The sequence below is a fragment of the Oryzias latipes genome, chromosome 22, assembly GCF_002234675.1.
Source record: "Oryzias latipes chromosome 22, ASM223467v1".
NCBI lineage: Eukaryota > Metazoa > Chordata > Actinopteri > Beloniformes > Adrianichthyidae > Oryzias > Oryzias latipes.
The window spans coordinates 4,427,161-4,445,232 of record NC_019880.2 but is presented as its reverse complement, the minus strand read 5'-3'; the positions used below and the strand labels follow the sequence as shown (position 1 = coordinate 4,445,232).

The following is an 18,072-nucleotide window of genomic DNA, read 5'->3' as shown; positions in this document are numbered from 1 at the left end:
AAGAGTTGTGGTATATTGATACGGGAGCAAATCTCAACTGTTTTACTACAATTCTTTCACCCCTTTGAGATCTATCCCCATTCACAGTTGTATTTCACCATCGAGACATATTAAAGAAACAATATTAATATAAATTGTGTTAATGTAAAGACACTGTAAAGACAATTCAATTCAACTTTATTTATATAGCCCAAAATTTACAACAATTAATATCTCAATGGGCTCCATACCGGAAATTGTGTAATAAACATGAGTCATCCAGTATTTTTGTGAGATTCTTCCTCCAAGTCAGTTTAATAAAAAGATTATCTGACTTTACACACAACAAAACATAGAAACAAATATCGAAAAACAAAGGAAAAAAATGCAAACGTCTGAGCTGTTAAGATTCAGTTGGCAGGTGTTCAGTGACTTTCAAACTAAATTTTCATTGCTGTTTTAAAAAAAAACCTCGGGTAAAAACTGCAAAAATACGACTCATCAGACAGTAGAGAGAAACAGCTCTGAAGACAAAAAGCAAGAGAAAATAGGATTAGTTAGCAACTACAACAATGACAAACTGGCTACTCTAGTCCAAATTTACTCACTACTCTCCAACCCCTAAAAGACTATGAAGTGTGGAACTATACAGTGCCCTGGATTTTAACGCACTTCGGGCACATGCTCACCACTTTTTGGCGAAGTATACACCATGATAAATATGAACATTTCATGAAGACTATTTAGAAATTCACTGAGTTCTGGTGATGAAAACTTGGATTATTCATAAAAAATACATTTTCTTTAATGACAGATTGTTCAAACACATTGCATTGTGGTCTATATGCGCCATTCTAGTGAACATCAATGCATCCATTTTTTAGAAACTTCTAAGACATTTCCAGGGCACTGGACTTTGGAATTTTGATGCACTTAGTAGGGAATTCGGGCATAACCCAAGTGTGCAGTACCACATCCAATGCACTGGGTTTTACCGTCCACTTTTTTTTATCCTAGTGTCATATATTTTTTTGCTCTTAGCTGATATCTTCCATAGTTTTGTCACTCTCCTCATCCTCTAACCGGTTCAGTTGGGTGAGCTTCCTACCAGGTACCGGTTCTGTTGGAGATTTCTTCCTGACCTTTTGTTCTCCTTATTGCCCCCTGTCTTGTATATACTCAGTATAAAGAAGTCAGTAAGTGTTCAGTCAGTGTTTTATTGATTGGCATCGAATAGAATAGAATTTGTCCCTGTTTTAGCTGATTGAATTTTATCTTTAAATGTTATCTTTGCGAACCTGCTCGTGTTTGCACGCGGTCATGTTCATCTGTCAGAGAATCACCAAATGCCATTGGCTGGACTTTAGAGCTGTTCTGCTCGGCTGCGTGAAATAACCAGCTGTGCCTGCGGGGCTTTAATTAGATTTCCATCGCACCCTCGCACAATCGATGGAACATTGATTTGATTTTCCCTTCAGAAGCTGCCGCGCAACCACTGGTCGCTGAGGCCGAGAGCCAGATGTCACACCAGGATCATTGGGTTACACAACCAGAAGCTTCATCAGAGCTCCGCCCACTGGATGAACTCACCAAAAGGATACGCCCAACTCAAGCACAATTTGTCAACAAACTTGCAGAACTGGAAAATTTGATGTTTGACAAGCAAAAACAAAAAAACAAAAAATCAAATTTGGCTTCTGTAATATAATCCCTTTTCCAATGGAAAATACTACTATTTAAAGTATAGATTTAGTCTAAAGACTGATAGTTAAGTTTTAACTCACTTCTTCTTTTTCACAAATTTTCCCTCACTTTTTTCACAAGAAGACAATGTAAAAAAAGATTGAAACACTAATTAGAAATATTTTGGACATGCAGTTCAATTACAAAACAGCTGCTGGTGTTTTCTCTGTTGTTAGTTTGGAGTCTGAACTCATAAATGGATGATGTCTGTGCCAAATAACATAAATTGTACATTTCATGTCCACACCATCACACTCCTGTCACCATGTTTGACTGTTGCTATTTGTCTGTCCAGGTGTCATTTGGAGCACATCACTACATTGTTATTCTCCCATTTTTAGACTAGCGTAATAATTCAGTCTTTTCATGGAGTCCGTTTGGTTGGTTGATCCATCTGGGAAAGAGTTTCACCTGTTCCAAACTCCCTTCGTTTGTAGATAAAGGCTCTGAGTGATCTCAACACTGCAGAAATGTCTCTATAACCCCATCACACTGAAGCATGACTTTGGATCAATAGCTGTAATTTATATTTTACATGGTGGTCTTGTCTTAATGGAAATGTTAGGAACATCAACTAACAATAATAGTGAAAGCATTTTCTTCTGTAGACCTCGCCTGCATCACGGTGTGTGCCAAGTCACGAAACGTAACCAAACAGACGACTTGCTGCTGCTTTAATCAGTCGAACCCATTTCCTTCTTTTGTTCTCCACTGGAATCTAAAAGACATCTTCTTGTTTAATACCAGTTACGCTTAGATACTGGGGCTTTGCCGATGTTGTAGTTCTTACCATTCTCGCTGGCCTTAAGCTTCTTTAGCTCCGCCTCCAGTGTACTGATTTGCTGCAGCAGTTCCTTCGTGTCTACCTGTGCTCTGAGTTCCGCCTGCTGCTCCACCTCCAGAATCTTTCTGTGGCACCAGAGCTCCAACTGAGCCGAGACGGTATCAAAGAATCGCTGAGTCACCTGCAGCGATGCCATCAATTAGCTTAACCCTTGTGCTATCCTAGGCACTTTAACGTTGGGAGTTGGGTCATCTAGACCCACTAGACAGAGTTCTGAACCTAGGGAGAACACGTCAATGTAAGGGTGGGGTCATCTAAGATAGCGCAAGGGTTAATACAGTAGTAGCGCTCTTGCTTCACTCTTAGAAAGTCCTGGTTCAGATACTGGTTGTGACATTTCTGTGTGGAGTTTAGATGGTCTCCTCTTGCATGTATGGCTTTTCTCTGGGAAAACATGCTTCTTAGATTAATTGGTATTTCTAAATTGCCTCTGTAGCTAAGTGTGTGTCCCTGCAACAGACTGACAACCTGTTTAGGGTGTACCTCACCCTTCTGAAAAATGAAAAGTTTCTCTGCAAATAAACAATATCAGCAGCAGCAAACCTGATTTCTGTTCAAGAAAAACAAAGAAGTGTTTAGAATTTCCTTTTTCAAGTGCATTTACACCATAAGTGACTGCTGTTATTACACCTCCAAGCTGTTTTGCAAGGTAGTCGGAGGGGACACTGAAACATTTTGCAATCTGGTAAAGACAGCTCTTCAGATCCCCTGAGTTCTGCTCGGTCTCTGTTGGCGTATGGTGCTGTACTGTCTGTCTTTGGTCAGCAGTGCTTCTGGCTTTTGTCAATCTTATCCTATATTCTTTGTTCCACGAAAACTGATGCAACTTCTTTTTGTTCAAGTAGAACCATCTACAGACTGCTGCTTTTCACTTGCAAGACATAAATTCTAACTTACTTCCAAGCTGCCACACTGATTTTTTAATCATGTTTTTATTTATTCAACTATACCTACAGAGGATTTTGTAAATGTTAAACATATTTCACATTTACATTAATTACACATAGTTCTGGTCTATCTGGGAGTGTAATTTCTCTTTTTAATGCCTGAATTCTTCATATATCAGTGTTAAGTGGACGTACAGGCAGGTATGGCATTCATCTCACCTCCATGGCGTGCAGATTGTTCCTCTCCTGGCTGAACGTGGGCTCAGGGGGTCGGCTTGAGAAGAATTCCAGGACTGTGGAGCTGTCAGGGCGCTCCCTGCTGTTCACACTGGACCTGCCCTCAATGCTGTCCTGCAGTTCTGCAGACAGCCAGCAGGGGTCAGAGGAGTCCAGTGGGAAGTGAGAAGAGTGTTCAGCGGGAGAAGGGAGTGCAGAGTTCTGCTCAGCATCTATGATAAGTCAGGATGGAAAGTCAAAACCTTTTAAAGTTGAACTCTGAAATAACAACTGAAATTTAACTTGTTCTGTTTAGGGACAAACCTGAATCTCGGTCCACCTTCATCTCAAAGTACGTCCCCCCCTCCGCTTCCTCTGTGTGGCTGTCTGCAGATCTGGAGTTCAGGCTGCTGACGGGGGTCTCCAGCACCAGGCTGCTGTCTCCAGACAGCAGAGGGGCTGACTCCAGGTCTGCTTCAGATGGTTCCACCGATGGAGAAAGCAGCAGTTTTTGATACTGGCCTTCAGCTGGGACCCCCTCCACCCAGGAGAAACACCACCTCCTCAGCTCCTGCCTCACTGTTGCCTGTGAGACCAACCCTGAGCTGTCACCCGTTTTACAATGGAGAGTCTTCCTCAAGAACAGCTAAAACAGATCTTCATTTTCTTTCCTGGCTCAGGTGTTTTCATACCTGAGCCATTCTGGCCTCAGCTCGGATCTTCGCTGCACTCTGCTCCATCCTGGACATCAAGCTGTTCCTCTCTGCAGCTGCTCTGTCCTGGTTTATCGCGTCCAACACTTTCAACTGCTCAGAGAGGAATGTTGTGACTCAGTCTGAATCTTTGCCAAAACATCTCTGCGAGCCACAGACTGACCTGGTGTCTGCTTTTGCGCTCCATCCTGTCCAGCCGTCTGGTGACCTGCTCCTGCACCTTCAGGATCCTCAGTCTGGTCTCCTCCTGTGTGGCTTTCAGCTGCTCCTCCAGCTTCTTCAGCTGCGGCCCGCACTGACACTTGCTGGCTGGAGCCTTTAGAAACAACCCCTCAGCAAACATCCACGGTAAACACGACCACGCTGCCCCAAGCTAAACCCACCTGCTGGATCCTGCCATCTTTGTCTCTGTACAGCGTATACAGCTGGAAGGCTCTTCCTATCGGAGCAGAACCAGCATCTTCTTCATCACTGAGGGCATCTCTCTGGCCTTGGGCAGAGCGCCGATATTCAGGTGAGTCGTTTTCTTTTACAGCCTACAGATATGACGCAAGAAACTGTATTAGTAAAAATAAATTTCACTTGAAATCCATGAAATATATTTTACCTAGAAGGACAAAAAAACAAAAACAAATCCTAACTTTTTTCACAGCTACTTATTAAAACTAAATGGGCTATTTCGGGAAAATATTTGTCTAGAACAAGTTTGCATTCAGCCAGGAGTTTCATGGGAAAACTGAGAATCATTCTGAAGACTCTTAACTGCTCTCTGCTGTCTGTTGGGATCAGAAATGAAAAAGCACAGCAGCCTCTGGGATGTTAATGGAATGTTCCAGGTGTGAAACAGGCGACAACCCTCTGGATCCCTGATTAAACAGCAATTTACTTGTCACTTTGTTCAGTGCAGCACTCTGTAGCAAAATTTAGATTGGTTGTCATATTTTAAACAAACATAAGTGGTAGATGTATTTGTACAATACCAAACCACTGGCAGACAAATAGATACATACATGTATTTGTTTTTGTCTTCTGAGCTGGAATCTGGTTCAAAACTGTAAGACTGGATAGCTCATACATTGCTTGCCATTTTCGATGCACCTGTAACATTTGATTCGATGGTGTGTGGGGCTGTAAGCTTACTGGGAGTGTGTGTAAATGATGGGAAATGAGCGGAGGCTTACTTCCACATTAACAGTCCTGCCCACTCTGAGGTAGATTTCTAAGGATCTACTGTTGCTTTGCATAAACTGTGTCCAAAAAAAAATATATGGTAACGCTTTATAATAGGTGTCCTTAATAAACTATTCAGCAAGAACTGCGTTTTGAAAAATAGCTCCGAAGATGATCTGAGCGGGTTTTTAAAAGAATTATTTGGGGTAAAGTTTATTTTTATTTTTATTAATCTATCCTCATGAAACCAAATATGATGTCAACATTGTTCTGTTCTTGAAGGAACAAAAGCATCACATGGTTATAGAAAACCTGCACATCTATGTTCAGGAAACTGTCAGCAGACACAGAGGTAACTTGCAATGATTGATTATTGATGCAACATTACAGGTTCAACCATTTGAAGGGTTTAATAATGACAGACAGCTGTTCCAAGAGCTAAGAAGCACAAGTGAATTTTTTTGTTGCACAGCCGCTGGTCTGTCACATAACCTTTTTATTATTTATTTATTTTTTCAATATAGGGACAACGCATATTAATACACATTTCTGTCAATATGACAGAGTTATCCAAAGGGCTATTTTTCATCTGCAGTCCCTGGGTAGATGTTAAAATCACCCTAAAAGATCAAATTGAAAGGTGGTTCTCAGAGACCGGAGGTTGCTCTAAGGTTCTGTTGATGGTGAATATTTACCTGTACGTCTGTCTTGGAGTCAGTCGATCCACTGCTGGGCGAATCTTCTACCGCAGAGCTTCTGTCCTAGAATCAAATGAAGGCTGCACCTTTTTACAAAAGGAGTGAAAAACTGGTAGCATTGTTTAGGAACATCTCGTCTTCTTACTTTGATTGGTTGCGTTTCTGCTCTGCAAACAGATGGGCCACTTTGAGGTCTCAGTTTGAGTTTCTTTTTGCTCAGACAGCCGGACTACAGGTAGAAACAACATGATGACATTGTTTCCTGTTTTCAGCGCTGCATTCGGATACAGACAACCTTTGCTTCTAGTTTAACACGATGGCCACTTGGCCATTCAGAAAGACATATACTCCATCTTTAGTTTTCCTATTTTTACTTCTTGTGAATCAAAGCTAAGACACAGCTGAACTTCAGGATGCACATCTATTTGTTTGAAGTCTTGAAGCTAATGTTAGAGATTAATTTATGAGCTGTTAGTATTTGGCCAGTGGAAGGTCGTAGAGAGGAGCAGCCGCATCTTAAGGAGAGTGCAGGTATATCTTGCAATTCCCCAGAGACTCATACAAAGAGGCAACATACCATTGTTGTGCGTGTGGTAAGTGTATTGTGAAGTATGTAATCACCCATGTTTAAATGTTAACCTGTCATCCACAGCATGATCACAAAAGAAAAAGTGTGTCATGTTTTTACTCTAATTGCTCAGTGAGCAGTCTACAACCTTGATATTTCCTACAGCCCACTTGCGTGCCCCATACAGGTTTACCCATTTTTAGCCCTTTGTCCTCACATAAGGGTAGTTGTGACTAAGGCTTCAGGCTGAAACTGTGACTTGGTACCAACAGAACCAAAAACATTTTCTGATTCATGAGTCTGTTTTTTCTCTCCTCGTAGGCCAGGATCCCTCAGGATTGTAACCATGTTAACAGAAAACAGTGAAAGACTTTGTTTCTTTTCAGGAACCTGTGGGGCATCCGTCAGAAGAAGAGCCACCTCTTTATGCCGGTTGTTTCTGGCTTTGTCTAGGGCTGTTTTTCCCACCTGGAGCAGAGCAGCTATAGTCAATCAAAGCAAACCTTTTTTTTATTTTAAACTAAAAATTCTGTGGATCCAGAGCGGCACTCACATGGTTCTGGATTGTTCTGTCGGCACCGGCCTCCAGCAAAATCTGGACGGTTTTCTTGTGGTTGAGAGCGGCAGCAACATGAAGAGGCGTTTCCCCTTTCTACAATAAAACACACACACACACATGCACACAAAATTGCTTGTTACCGTCTCTTACATCACATCCTTCAAACAACTCTGCGTCTGCAATCTCACTTTTTGAACTTCAGATCATTATCAGGTTAAGAATGCTGCTTTCCTTCATTTGTCTTTTTTGATCAACCAATCTAAAGCAATATCTAAAGGAATATCTAAAGGTATGGAGTGAACCAGGCCAACTTTCACTGTGAGTTTTATCAAAAAGCAAAGCTTGATTTGATGACAAACATGGAGTACTCATGAGGCAAAGCAAAGCTATGTTCACACCACCCCTGGTAACACGTGCTCATGAGGCAAATTCTAAGTAAAAGTCTATATAAATGTTTGTTTTGGGTTTCCACGTTCAAAACTGTTGTGTTCACATGTAGCTTTGCAGGTTTTTATGGCCGTTTTTGGGCTCTATGTACAAAATGGGTGGCCATTGAATGCATGTTGCAAGTTAAACCAACTGAACTTTGACCAACCAAGGACTATTTGGTAGTGACGTATGGATGGAGAATTTAGTTATTGCAGTTTATGTCTGGCACCAAGTCTTTCATAGAACTGTGCTGTGAAAGAAAACTCCTGTTGCCAGTTTTGTGAAATTTGCACCGCTTGGGCATTTTGGACTTCCCGCCATGTTTGTCACTGTCAAACGTGACAGTCGATAGTAGAAAAAGAAGAAGAAGCCTTTTCCTGCTTGTCCTGTGTGAACACCATGGGCTAAATGTGCGTTCAAGAACGTGCTAAACGCAGGGTTCTTGAAGTCGCGCCCCATGCCTGGTGTGTCCGTTGCTTTAAGAGAGGAGTGTGATGGTGGAAGGCTCTCGCTCCTATTCTACTTTTGGAAATTCCAGAAACAACTAGGATTTCTGCCGACTGAGAGAGGTGCGGTTTGTGCAGAGGTGTTGTCATCTAGCCACTGGGAAACTTTCTCTCACTTAGATAAAGTTTTGCAGAAACATCAAGCTATCAATCAAGCAGCTTTGTTTGGTTCCTAACTTGGTCAGCAGGTGAGTGAAGCATCACTGAAACACTTTTTGATGATTTGCCTTCAGTCAGAGAGGTTTGATCTCAGACTCACGGCGTTTTGAGAGTCTGGGCTAGATCCTCCAAGCAGCAGGAGGCGAGCTGTCTGAGTGTGTGCGTTAAGACATGCCAGGTGAAGTGCCACGTTCCCCACCTGAATGAAAAAAAAAATCAAACACTTCTAAACAAGTAGCATGTTTGAGCTCATGTTTGGTTGTGATCCTGCTGTGGAATCAGTGGAATGTTTTCTTGGAGAGCCGCCTGACCTTGTTCCTCACTTTCACATCAGCTCCGGCCTTGATGAGCTGTTTGACACAGGGGGAGAATCCATGCCAGGATGCCTCGTGGAGTGCCGTGTTTCCGTCCTTCAAACAGTTTTACTCTCACACCAGGCTCTATACAGTAACTGTACGAGTGATTGGGGGGAGCGCTCACCCTGTCCTGCAGATCCACAGCACAGCCTCCATTAATGAGAGCGGCCACGGCTTGAGCATTGCCCACCTTGGTGGCGCGGTGAAGCGCCGTCTGCAGACCTGAACCCTGCTGCACACAGGCAGACACAGGGTCAGGCAAATGCTCATTATCTGAGGATCTTTAGATGTTTCAGGTATAAAACATGTTTAAACATTTAAAAGCCACCGGCTACCTTCAGTAAAGGCTAATGTGAGCTTCTGAGAGAATATTTGACAATACTAGAGAGATTTTTGATAAGAAAAACCACAAAAGAAAAGTTTTTCATGGTCCTTCCAAAGATCCAGATGAGCATGTAAAAACTGGGGTAATTCATGAGACACATGTCTTGACTGTATATGAGAACAGGACTGAGTGGCCCTCCTCCTTGGCGTTCCAAACAGGAAGTCCCCACTGGCTCCAAAAAAAAAAATCCAAAAAAAATCCCACAGACTTAAAGAATAAAACAGCTGTTAAGGCCCGTACACACCGGGATGAATATTCGCCAGGCGTTATTCGCCAGCGTTTTTCGCCAGCGTTTTTTGTGTTCACACCCAGGCGATTTTTGCTGACGATGAGCCGAGCGAACATGCAATTTCATTCCCTGACATTAGATGGCGCTTAATGTACAGAAATACTCCTGTACACAAGGTGGCGCTGCGCAACTTTACGCTTCTTGAAGTCGCTTTTCACTCAGAAGAAGAGAGCAAGTATTTACGCGCTTGTCAGAATCATACAAAGAAAACATGAATATTTCAAGCACCAGTTGGAGCAACTGGTGCTTGGTTCGGGGATATTTTAGAATGTCCGTCATTATTTCTTCGCGGCTCGGCGTCTATCTTCTTCGCTGGTATGTGTGCTCAGCAAGGCAGTTTTGTGTTTGAGCGCCCCCAAGTTGTGTTGTACTGTAACTTCAGAGGCTCCAGACATGTGTGCAAAAGCGCCGTTCTCATTGGTCGAATAGATTTCGACGCGAAGCGTCAAAAAAAAAAAAAACGAACCCGAGGCGTGTTTTTTTTTTTGACGCTTTGACGCGTGCCGTTTTTTCGCGTCGGTGTGCACACTCTCATTGGTGCCCTTTGTTTAGTCACGAGGCGTTAAACGTCGGCGAAAATCGCGCGCGAAATTCGTCCCGGTGTGTACGGGCCTTTACTCAGTCATATTTTTCTGAATAATTATTCTTGCTTCTACAGGCCTCCTCGCCTGTGGAAAGGTCTGCCTGAGGATGTGAGGGCTTCATCCACTGTGGGGTTTTTTCAATTCAATTCAATTTCATTTTATTTATATAGCCTAATATCACAAGACAGTTGTCTCAACAGGCTTACCGATAATTGTAAAAAACATAACATACATAACATAACATATATAAAATACAATAGCTGATTGCTAAACTAAACTAAACTAAACTAAACAAACTAAGGAAAACTGGGACGAAGGAGGACGAACTTTAAACGAATCTTTTTTGCTCAGCTTTTAAGTAGTTTTCAAATTTCCTTGTGTTTTAGATTTTCTGGACTGTTTTCCCCTGTTTTCTTTACATATGTATGTGTGCTGAGGGGCTTTTATTAAGACAACTAATTTCACTATGATGTTTTTATTTAATCTAAGGCACTTTGAGGTGTTCTGTAACAGTAAAAGCTCTCTTAAAATAAGGTTGAGATTTAATTTTTTAACATGTTCTTGTTAATCCTAGTTTATTTCCATTATATATTTTTTTGTTCTGTACAAGTTATTCAAGTTGTAAACCGGCCAATCAGAGCCTGTTTGACAGACTTTGGACCAATCGTTGCTTTCGGGCTCCAACATGGCGCCATCCATACCGCCAAAACATGGCAACTGAATTGACTTAATTTCCAATGGAACCAGTTCTATCGGTGATGTCACACTCACTATGTCCAGTTCTCATATACAGTCAGTGGATGCAGGACACACATTGTTATGTCAATTTGATCAAATATGTAATTTTTCCTCACATTTTGGAATAGAAACACACAGGTGAAAAAATCAGATTCCGATTGTTCGTTTGTCATTCATGTTCAACACATTTAAACGTATTTTAAATGTTTTACAAACAAACCTGTTAATATAGGATAAGTAACAACATTGTTTTAAAATAATGTACGGGGGGAAAAAGCCCTAACCTTTGTGTTTTAGAATAATGGGTCTCTACAAATTGTTGAAATTTGTTCCTTTTTTTAAAGCTGAGAGACAAATCTCAGCCATTAGCAATTATCTGCAGCCCCTACAAGTTAATGATGTAAGTCCTTCACCTTTTTTGAATATCTGGAAAATTAATAACTGATAAAAAGTCATTTTAAAATAAGTTTGTTTAAATAAGTTCACTATAAACCTCCTACTTGTAACCAACATTGCTGATGCAGACTTGCAGATCCTGCAGCGGTTCTAAACTTGGAGTAAGCAAGTCTTTATAATCTACACCCATGCAGATAATTAGAGGACTAAAAAAAGATGTCAGCATCTAAAGTATTTCTCTGAAAAAGCTGTAGAAAGAAGCAAAGACTTTTTTATCTGCTTTATTTGGTTTTAGAATAGACGCCTAACCCTACCCCCCCGTCCTGTCAGAGTGGCTCAAACTCATGAAAGTTCACATCTGTTACACAAGTAGTTTATATTAACACACGAAGACTAACAATCAAAAAAAAAAAAAGCAAAACATGTTCATCACAAGAGGCACTCAGCTGGAAACGGTGTGTTCATTTGCAGTTGTAGAGTTAGATAAGTTAATTCTTCTCTGTGAGTTCTGGTAAATCGCCTGTCCGTCCTGGGGGAGGATCCCTCCTTCATGTGGGCACCCCTGAGTTTTCTTCGTTTTTTCCGGAATCCGTTTTTTTAGGAGTTTTTCCTTACCACGAAGGGGGGTCTAAGGGCAGGGATGTCCAGTTTAGTTTAGTCAGTTTGTTAGTTCAATTTTGTATTTTCCTATTGAATTCTATGCATTCATGTTCCTTTTGATTTTATGTTTTACTTTTTCAATTACCGATACGAAGCCCATCGAGACGACTGTTGTTTTGGATTTGGGCTATACAAATAAAATTGAATTGAATTGAATTGAATTGCTAGACAGGATAAAAAAAAAGAAACAGACGCCTAACAGAAGGAAGTTAAAGCGTCAACCTAAAGAAAAGCTATGGACACATTCCTAAAGCCTTTTCATGACACAAACGTGAGGCGATAACATTCAGGGTGTGCTTTTAATTATGGTGTTTCTGTGTATCTTTATAACCTGGATTTCAAAATTAATATTGCATTTGAAGACCTTAAGAAAAGCTTTAAAAAAGAAAAAAAACGACCTTCAATCAAAGATTTTATTCCATTTGGATTGAAAGGCATTTGTTTATTTGATTTTTCTTTCATTTACATGTTTGATTAATGCTTCTTTTCACTCATATCTTTGCAAACAGGTTATTTCAACACATTGCCTTTTGAAGGGGATCATTTTAATGTGCTGTGAATCAGATGGACTGACCTTGCAGACAAAGTTTTCCATTTCAGAAGATCTCTCTGGTTCTCCTGCAGAATGGTGGCACCTGGTAGCATTAAAAGGGTAAAAGTAACACTCAGCTCATGCTGTAAGACAATCTATATACACTGGTGGTGTCTCCAAGTTCAGGCTCATAAAAGCTGCTGGGACAGCATGTGAGATAAAAGATGGCTGCATTAGCTCAGATGGTCAGATTATGCTTCATGGTTGGGGGGGGGGGGGGGGGGGGGCTGCCTTTAATCTACATTGTGGATACAACAGTCATGTACATGAAGCATGTGCACATGCAGGGCTGTGTCCTCTCTAATCCCTCAGTGCTGCTGCTTCTCGCTGTCGCTGAGTGTTGCTGTTTTCTGCTTTTTCTAACGCACTCCGGATTGATGTGTGCAATTTCATTTTGATCTGATGCGTGGGCCGGGGGGGGGGGGGGGGGGGGGGGGGGGGGGGGCTGTGTAGAGCCAGGCTGAAGTCTGATTCTGGTTCCTCAAATGTGGAGGATATTGTTTCCTATTAGGAGAGACGCAACAAATGCACAGCACACAGTTTACAGACATTTTTCTTCAAACTGAGGCTCGGTTTCTGTGTAAAAACAGAACTACATCATTGGTTTTTGCTCAACCTTTATCCTCTAATTTATTCTTCTCCCTTTAAATGACTGAAAGGTGAACTTGAATGCTATATTACATTTTTTCCTTTCTTCATTTGCCTCAAAATGGGAGCCATTGATTGATTCCTAACAGAAGAAACCAAACAACAGTAAGATTTTAAAACCCTCATGTTGTTAAACCAATGCCAAGGTTTTCATGTATTTCAACCTTAACCCTTGTGCTATCTTAGATGACCCCACCCTTACATTGACGTGTTCTCCCTACCATGACAAAGGTGGATAAAGGTGGAAAGATTTCATGTAATCCATGGACACCAGTGAAGATCACAATTTATTAAAGACAAAAAGGTTCAGTGCACTGTCTAGTGGGTCTAGATGACCCAACTCCCAACGTTAAAGTGCCTAAGATAGCACAAGGGTTAAGATGACAGTGGGATAGGTCTATAATAATCAATGTTAAATACCTCTTTGCCTTTGTAAATATTATCCAGGTATTAATTTATTGGGATTATATCCTTTGATGGACTTTTTGGGGGGCTTAGAATAAAATAGATTTTAAAAAAAAAAACCTCTAGAGTTGCCATGGTGACAGGTGAATAGATGAGATTAGCTATTTTATTTGCAAAACTATAATATGTGTTTTCTGTAACTTTTAGGAGGGCAATGTTTATATCTTTCTGTAGAAAGATAAAAGAGAGGAGACTTAAAGGGATAATGGTGGTTTGAATTTGAGCTACATTTCCTCCTAAAATGTGTGTTTGTGTAGTTGCCCCCTTTAACATAAAATATTTTCACAAGTTCTTTGAGTTTGATGTGCCACGAAACTGACTGAAAATGTGGGTAAGACCCTCCTTTTGGAAAAGCTTTGCTGCATTACTAAAAAAAAGAAATTTTGCTTTTTGAAAGTAGCCTCCTTTTAGGCCACATTTTTTGAGAAGTCAGGAGTAAAAGCGAGTTACAGCGAGTAGGTTCACCTTCTTCAACTTGACGTTTGAATGCAGTTCCACTGCCAACCTCTTCAACCTCCAAATGTGTAAAATACCACCTGTTAAGAAGAAAACATCAGTCTAATTTCAATTTCTTGAAACACGTGATGACAGTTTTTCTATGACAAACTGTAAAATCCTAACATTTAAAAATTATTGGTCTGTTTGACTTGAAAAGTTTAACAGTCAGGATACAAAAGTATTACAAAAGGAAACTAAAGTACATTTAAAGGCCCCAGTGTTTCTGCCAGTGACCTCTTTATTAAAAAAAAATACCAGGTGAAGCTGAGTCTAAAACAACTCAGAGGAATGTCTTTTACCTGAACCTCCACGGAGCCTGGGGGAACTTTCTGCAGCCAAAAGGTGCTCTTGGTTGAAGTCCAGCAAGCCTTTAAAACCAGCGTTTGTGTGTCAGAAGATGCCGCAGCAGCAGGCGGGTCGCTCGGCGATTGAAGATGGGCAGGGAGGATGCCAGATGTGGTGAAGCATCAGCTCAGAGGGCGGGAGCTCATGTAAGCCTCCATCAGTAAATGCAGACTGCAGAGGAGATGTGAGGAAGGCAGAATTTAATACCTGTCAAGCTCAAGAAACATTCAGATAGCAAAATGATAGAGCTGCAAAAACAACTCAGGTCGTGATTGAGTTCCTCTCAAATGTATCCCGTAAAATGTTGGGATTGATATTTGTATGAAATCTGTGCTAAACTTTGTTTCAGCGTATTACAGATCCAATCTGAAGCATTAAACATAACAGGGCTAAACGAGGAACAAAAGTGGTGGTGGGGGTTATCATGATATGAACACAGATGTGAAGCTCTGATCTTATTAAAAGATAATTCCTTTTCATCATCAACAGCTGGCATGTCAGTGATGATTGCAACTTCAGACAGAAAAACTCAGAAATACTGCTGGTATATAGATGTCTGCATGGAAAGCTTAGTCACAGCAGGTACTTTTTTAAGTGCAGCAAATTCACTTCAAAACACATGGAAACAAAATTATTTCAACCAGAAAGGTAAACCATTTGTGACTCAGTGGTGATTCATGGGGTTTTGAGAAGACAGTTGAAGGGGTTTGTGCTGTTGCCAGATTTGATCTTTGCTTTAAAGGATTTGGGACTGAAAATGATGATCCAAAAAATGTTTGCCCTATTTTGGACTTTTGTTTTTTTAAAGCACCACTCCGATCCTCTTTTGATCTATTTTCAAAGTGTTTCCAGTTGTCTTGTAATTAGGATGATGCTGTTTCTAGGCAAAATCAAAAAAAACCTGTGTCGTTTTCTGGGACATGGTTTCTGCAGAGCGGCAGTAGTTCATTAGAAATTCATCTCTTACTTGTGAGAGGTGAATTTCTACAAAAGGACTGTTGGAGGAGCGTAAATCTGCAAGTGGATGCATCCGAATGGAGTGGTAAAAGGAGCTTGTGGTCTGCCGATTGTTGCTCCTATGTCAAAGCTATGAGCTGTGAAATAGAAAACCTAATTTTCCTTAATATATGTCCTCCGTCACGAGTAAAATCCCACAAGAACGTGTTAAAAACACTAAAAACACCATCTTAATTAGAGTGGGACTTTTAAATTAAGGTGAAATAAAAAAAAATCTACAGCAAAGCCTTCACTTTAAAAGAAAAAAAATTGCAACAAAAGGACCCTGAATATACACAAAATACAGAAGAATTGGAAACAATGCACATATTTTTTATGTAAGAATTTCAATAGACATAAATAAAGACAATATATTTAAAAGCACAAACAGGAAGATCAGTGGGATTCACGTCATTTGGAAGCACCCAAGTGAACCACTCAAGTTTTATCTGATTGCTCCAAACCCAGGAGAAAAATCAAGAGATGATCATTTCAAATAATTCAATGTTGTTATGGTAGTTACTAAATAAAATTAAAATTCAAAATTGACCCAAAGCAGTGAGTTTTGATTGAAGACTTCTGTTATTTGTCGATGCTGTACTTCCATTTAAGTAACTTAACCTTTTTGGGGAAAACAGTTTTGTGGTCTGATAGACGTATATGCAATATCACTAGAAGCTCCTACAACAGTTACGTTAAAAAAAATGAAATAGAGGAGGAGGCTGTCTGAAAAGTTAACACTGCACCAGCTGAGTCTTTCATAACGTCTGCATAGGGTCAGAACGACAATAGTGACAAGGACGTCTTAGTCAGTCAGACAATAAGATTTGTTACATAATGAGACAAAAAGGTCTGGAGTTTAAGAAGAAGTCGTCTTCAGCTTAAAGGGTTTTGTGGAAAAGATTTTAAAGATTGCAGCTGAAGTATAGAAAACCATTAAATATAATTGTTTTTTTCCTGAGCCTCATGAGTCTTTACATAACAATCACAGCCTCATTGTTAGGAACTAAAACATGACAGTGTAAACTCCCAACTCAGGCTGGGAAAATGTATTTGATCAAGACAACAAATTGGTTAACAAAAGGTTAATCTTTTTTTTCCTTTTTTTCAATTGAAAAAATGAAGAATTTTCTGGAAGCCATCATCAAAACTAATCAATTTTCAAAATGAACAACATTACCTGTTTTTATCCTTGCTCTGGCTTGGAACTTTAGTCTCAAACTTGGAGGTGCAAAATCTTACCTTTATGCTAAGCTACAAACGCCTCCAGCTGAAGCTGAAGAATATGACCACATCATCTGCAAACAGCTCAAGTGGAATTCTGAGCTTCTAAACAATTTGGCTGCATCTGCCAATTCCATTCATGACAGTTCTGAACTATTCTGGTTACAAAGGGCAATTCTGGCTAAATCCAACCTGAGATGATTCTGACTTCCTGCTAGCCATGCTAGTCCTGGACTGTTGAAAGGGGCATTACAATGACCCCACTACCAAGCTGAACTCCCAGAATATCAACATAAAAAATCCTAAGATACCGAGATATAGTTAAATACCTTCAAAATGACTGTAAAACATATGTTAAACAGATGTACAAACTCCCACGATCCTTCAAGGATCTTGGTTAGGACAGGTAACAGATCCAGTGTTCCATGGAACAGAATCCACATTGTTCCTCCTGAAAATGAGGTTTGATTATTGTTGATAATCTTTTCCAGTACCTTTGGAAAATGCTTTATCAGGTAGAATTATTTCCCCAGTTGTTGGAACATATCATGTAAAAATTAACTTTTTTATTGTCACATATATTGTATGCAAGTGTGTGTGTGTTTGTGTGTGTGTGTGTGCATTTCCTCCCCTTGGATAAGTGAGTTTTCTCCCCTCAAAAATTTGCACCGTAGGTCTATTGGTGAATCCATCTTGTGCCTTGGTGTATATGTGAGCGTGTGTGGCTGTGTTGCGCTGCAATGGACTGGTGAACCATTCAGGACGTAGCCCACCTTCACCCAACAGTACCTGGGATAGGCTCCAGCAACCTAGTGACCCCAAAAGTGACTGAGCAGGTTTGGAAAATAGATGGACGGAAGCACAACCAAGTGTGACTGAATTTGTTTTATGCACTTGACCGACTCCCTGGCAGAGCAGCTCTTTTTTTGATTGAACAACACCTCTCCTCACTTTTTGAGTCTTTGGCATGAATAGACTGTGAATTCAAACCCATATCCTCCCAATTTGAGGTCCAACACTCTACTACAAGTACCACTAAGCTGTAATCTTTCTTTTCAAAATAGAAGACTTACTTACCCAGTTTACCAATCCAGAGGTTTCAGCCGTTGACGTCTTGTTGCAGACTAGGTATGCCTTCAACCCATCTCCAGTCAAGGTCATCAACTACTTCCAGGTTGAAGGAAAAAATTGAGTCAGTGCCCCCGCCTTTTTTTTTTTAAACAATTGATCACAGATGATCTCAACCGTTTTTAAACATTTATGGCATAAAAGACCGCTTTTCATGATAAATCCTTGCTTAACTTTTCTGAAAGCCTGGCAGCTGTCTTTACCTGAGTGAGGAGTAGTTGTGCTGGCCAACCTTGACCTTCCCCTTCAGTCCTTTTAGTTTCTATGCAGTTAAAGCAGCCAAAATATATACATTTC

At 40.5% G+C, this 18,072-nt stretch overlaps 1 protein-coding gene across 4 annotated transcripts; it reads right to left on the bottom strand.

Annotated features, from left to right (window-relative positions):
• Positions 1–262: 262 nt before the first annotated feature.
• LOC105356955 (ankyrin repeat domain-containing protein 6-like) lies at positions 263–17,842 on the bottom strand. 4 transcript variants are annotated; one of them, XM_023951787.1, is made up of 18 exons: positions 17,725–17,841; positions 14,382–14,598; positions 14,050–14,120; positions 12,454–12,514; positions 8,952–9,059; positions 8,783–8,881; positions 8,572–8,670; positions 7,372–7,470; positions 7,209–7,286; positions 6,396–6,479; positions 6,248–6,313; positions 4,766–4,918; positions 4,546–4,698; positions 4,362–4,475; positions 3,994–4,255; positions 3,673–3,902; positions 2,513–2,687; positions 263–2,440 (listed from the first exon to the last, which is right to left on the bottom strand). In XM_023951787.1, exons 4-18 carry the CDS (start codon positions 12,472–12,474, stop codon positions 2,397–2,399), a joined length of 1,785 nt encoding a protein of 594 aa, XP_023807555.1. In that variant the 5' UTR covers positions 12,475–12,514; positions 14,050–14,120; positions 14,382–14,598; positions 17,725–17,841; the 3' UTR covers positions 263–2,396. The 4 variants fall into 4 exon arrangements, with proteins under 4 accessions (XP_023807555.1, XP_023807552.1, XP_023807554.1 ...); XM_023951784.1 differs by having other exon boundaries at positions 263–2,687; positions 17,725–17,842; XM_023951786.1 differs by having other exon boundaries at positions 263–2,687; positions 8,952–9,056; positions 17,725–17,842.
• Positions 17,843–18,072: the final 230 nt, after the last annotated feature.

What these genes read in the sequence shown, in the direction of transcription:
- LOC105356955 (XM_023951784.1), bottom strand. Translation starts at nt 12,474, where the DNA reads ATGGAAAACTTTGTCTGCAAG. An exon ending in GCCCAGACTCTCAAAACGCC is followed by an intron (nt 7,471 to 8,571) that starts GTGAGTCTGAGA and finishes GTTTTATTGTAG; the next exon opens with AAAGGGGAAACGCCTCTTCA. An exon ending in CTGAGGCCAGAATGGCTCAG is followed by an intron (nt 4,256 to 4,361) that starts GTATGAAAACAC and finishes TTGGTCTCACAG; the next exon opens with GCAACAGTGAGGCAGGAGCT.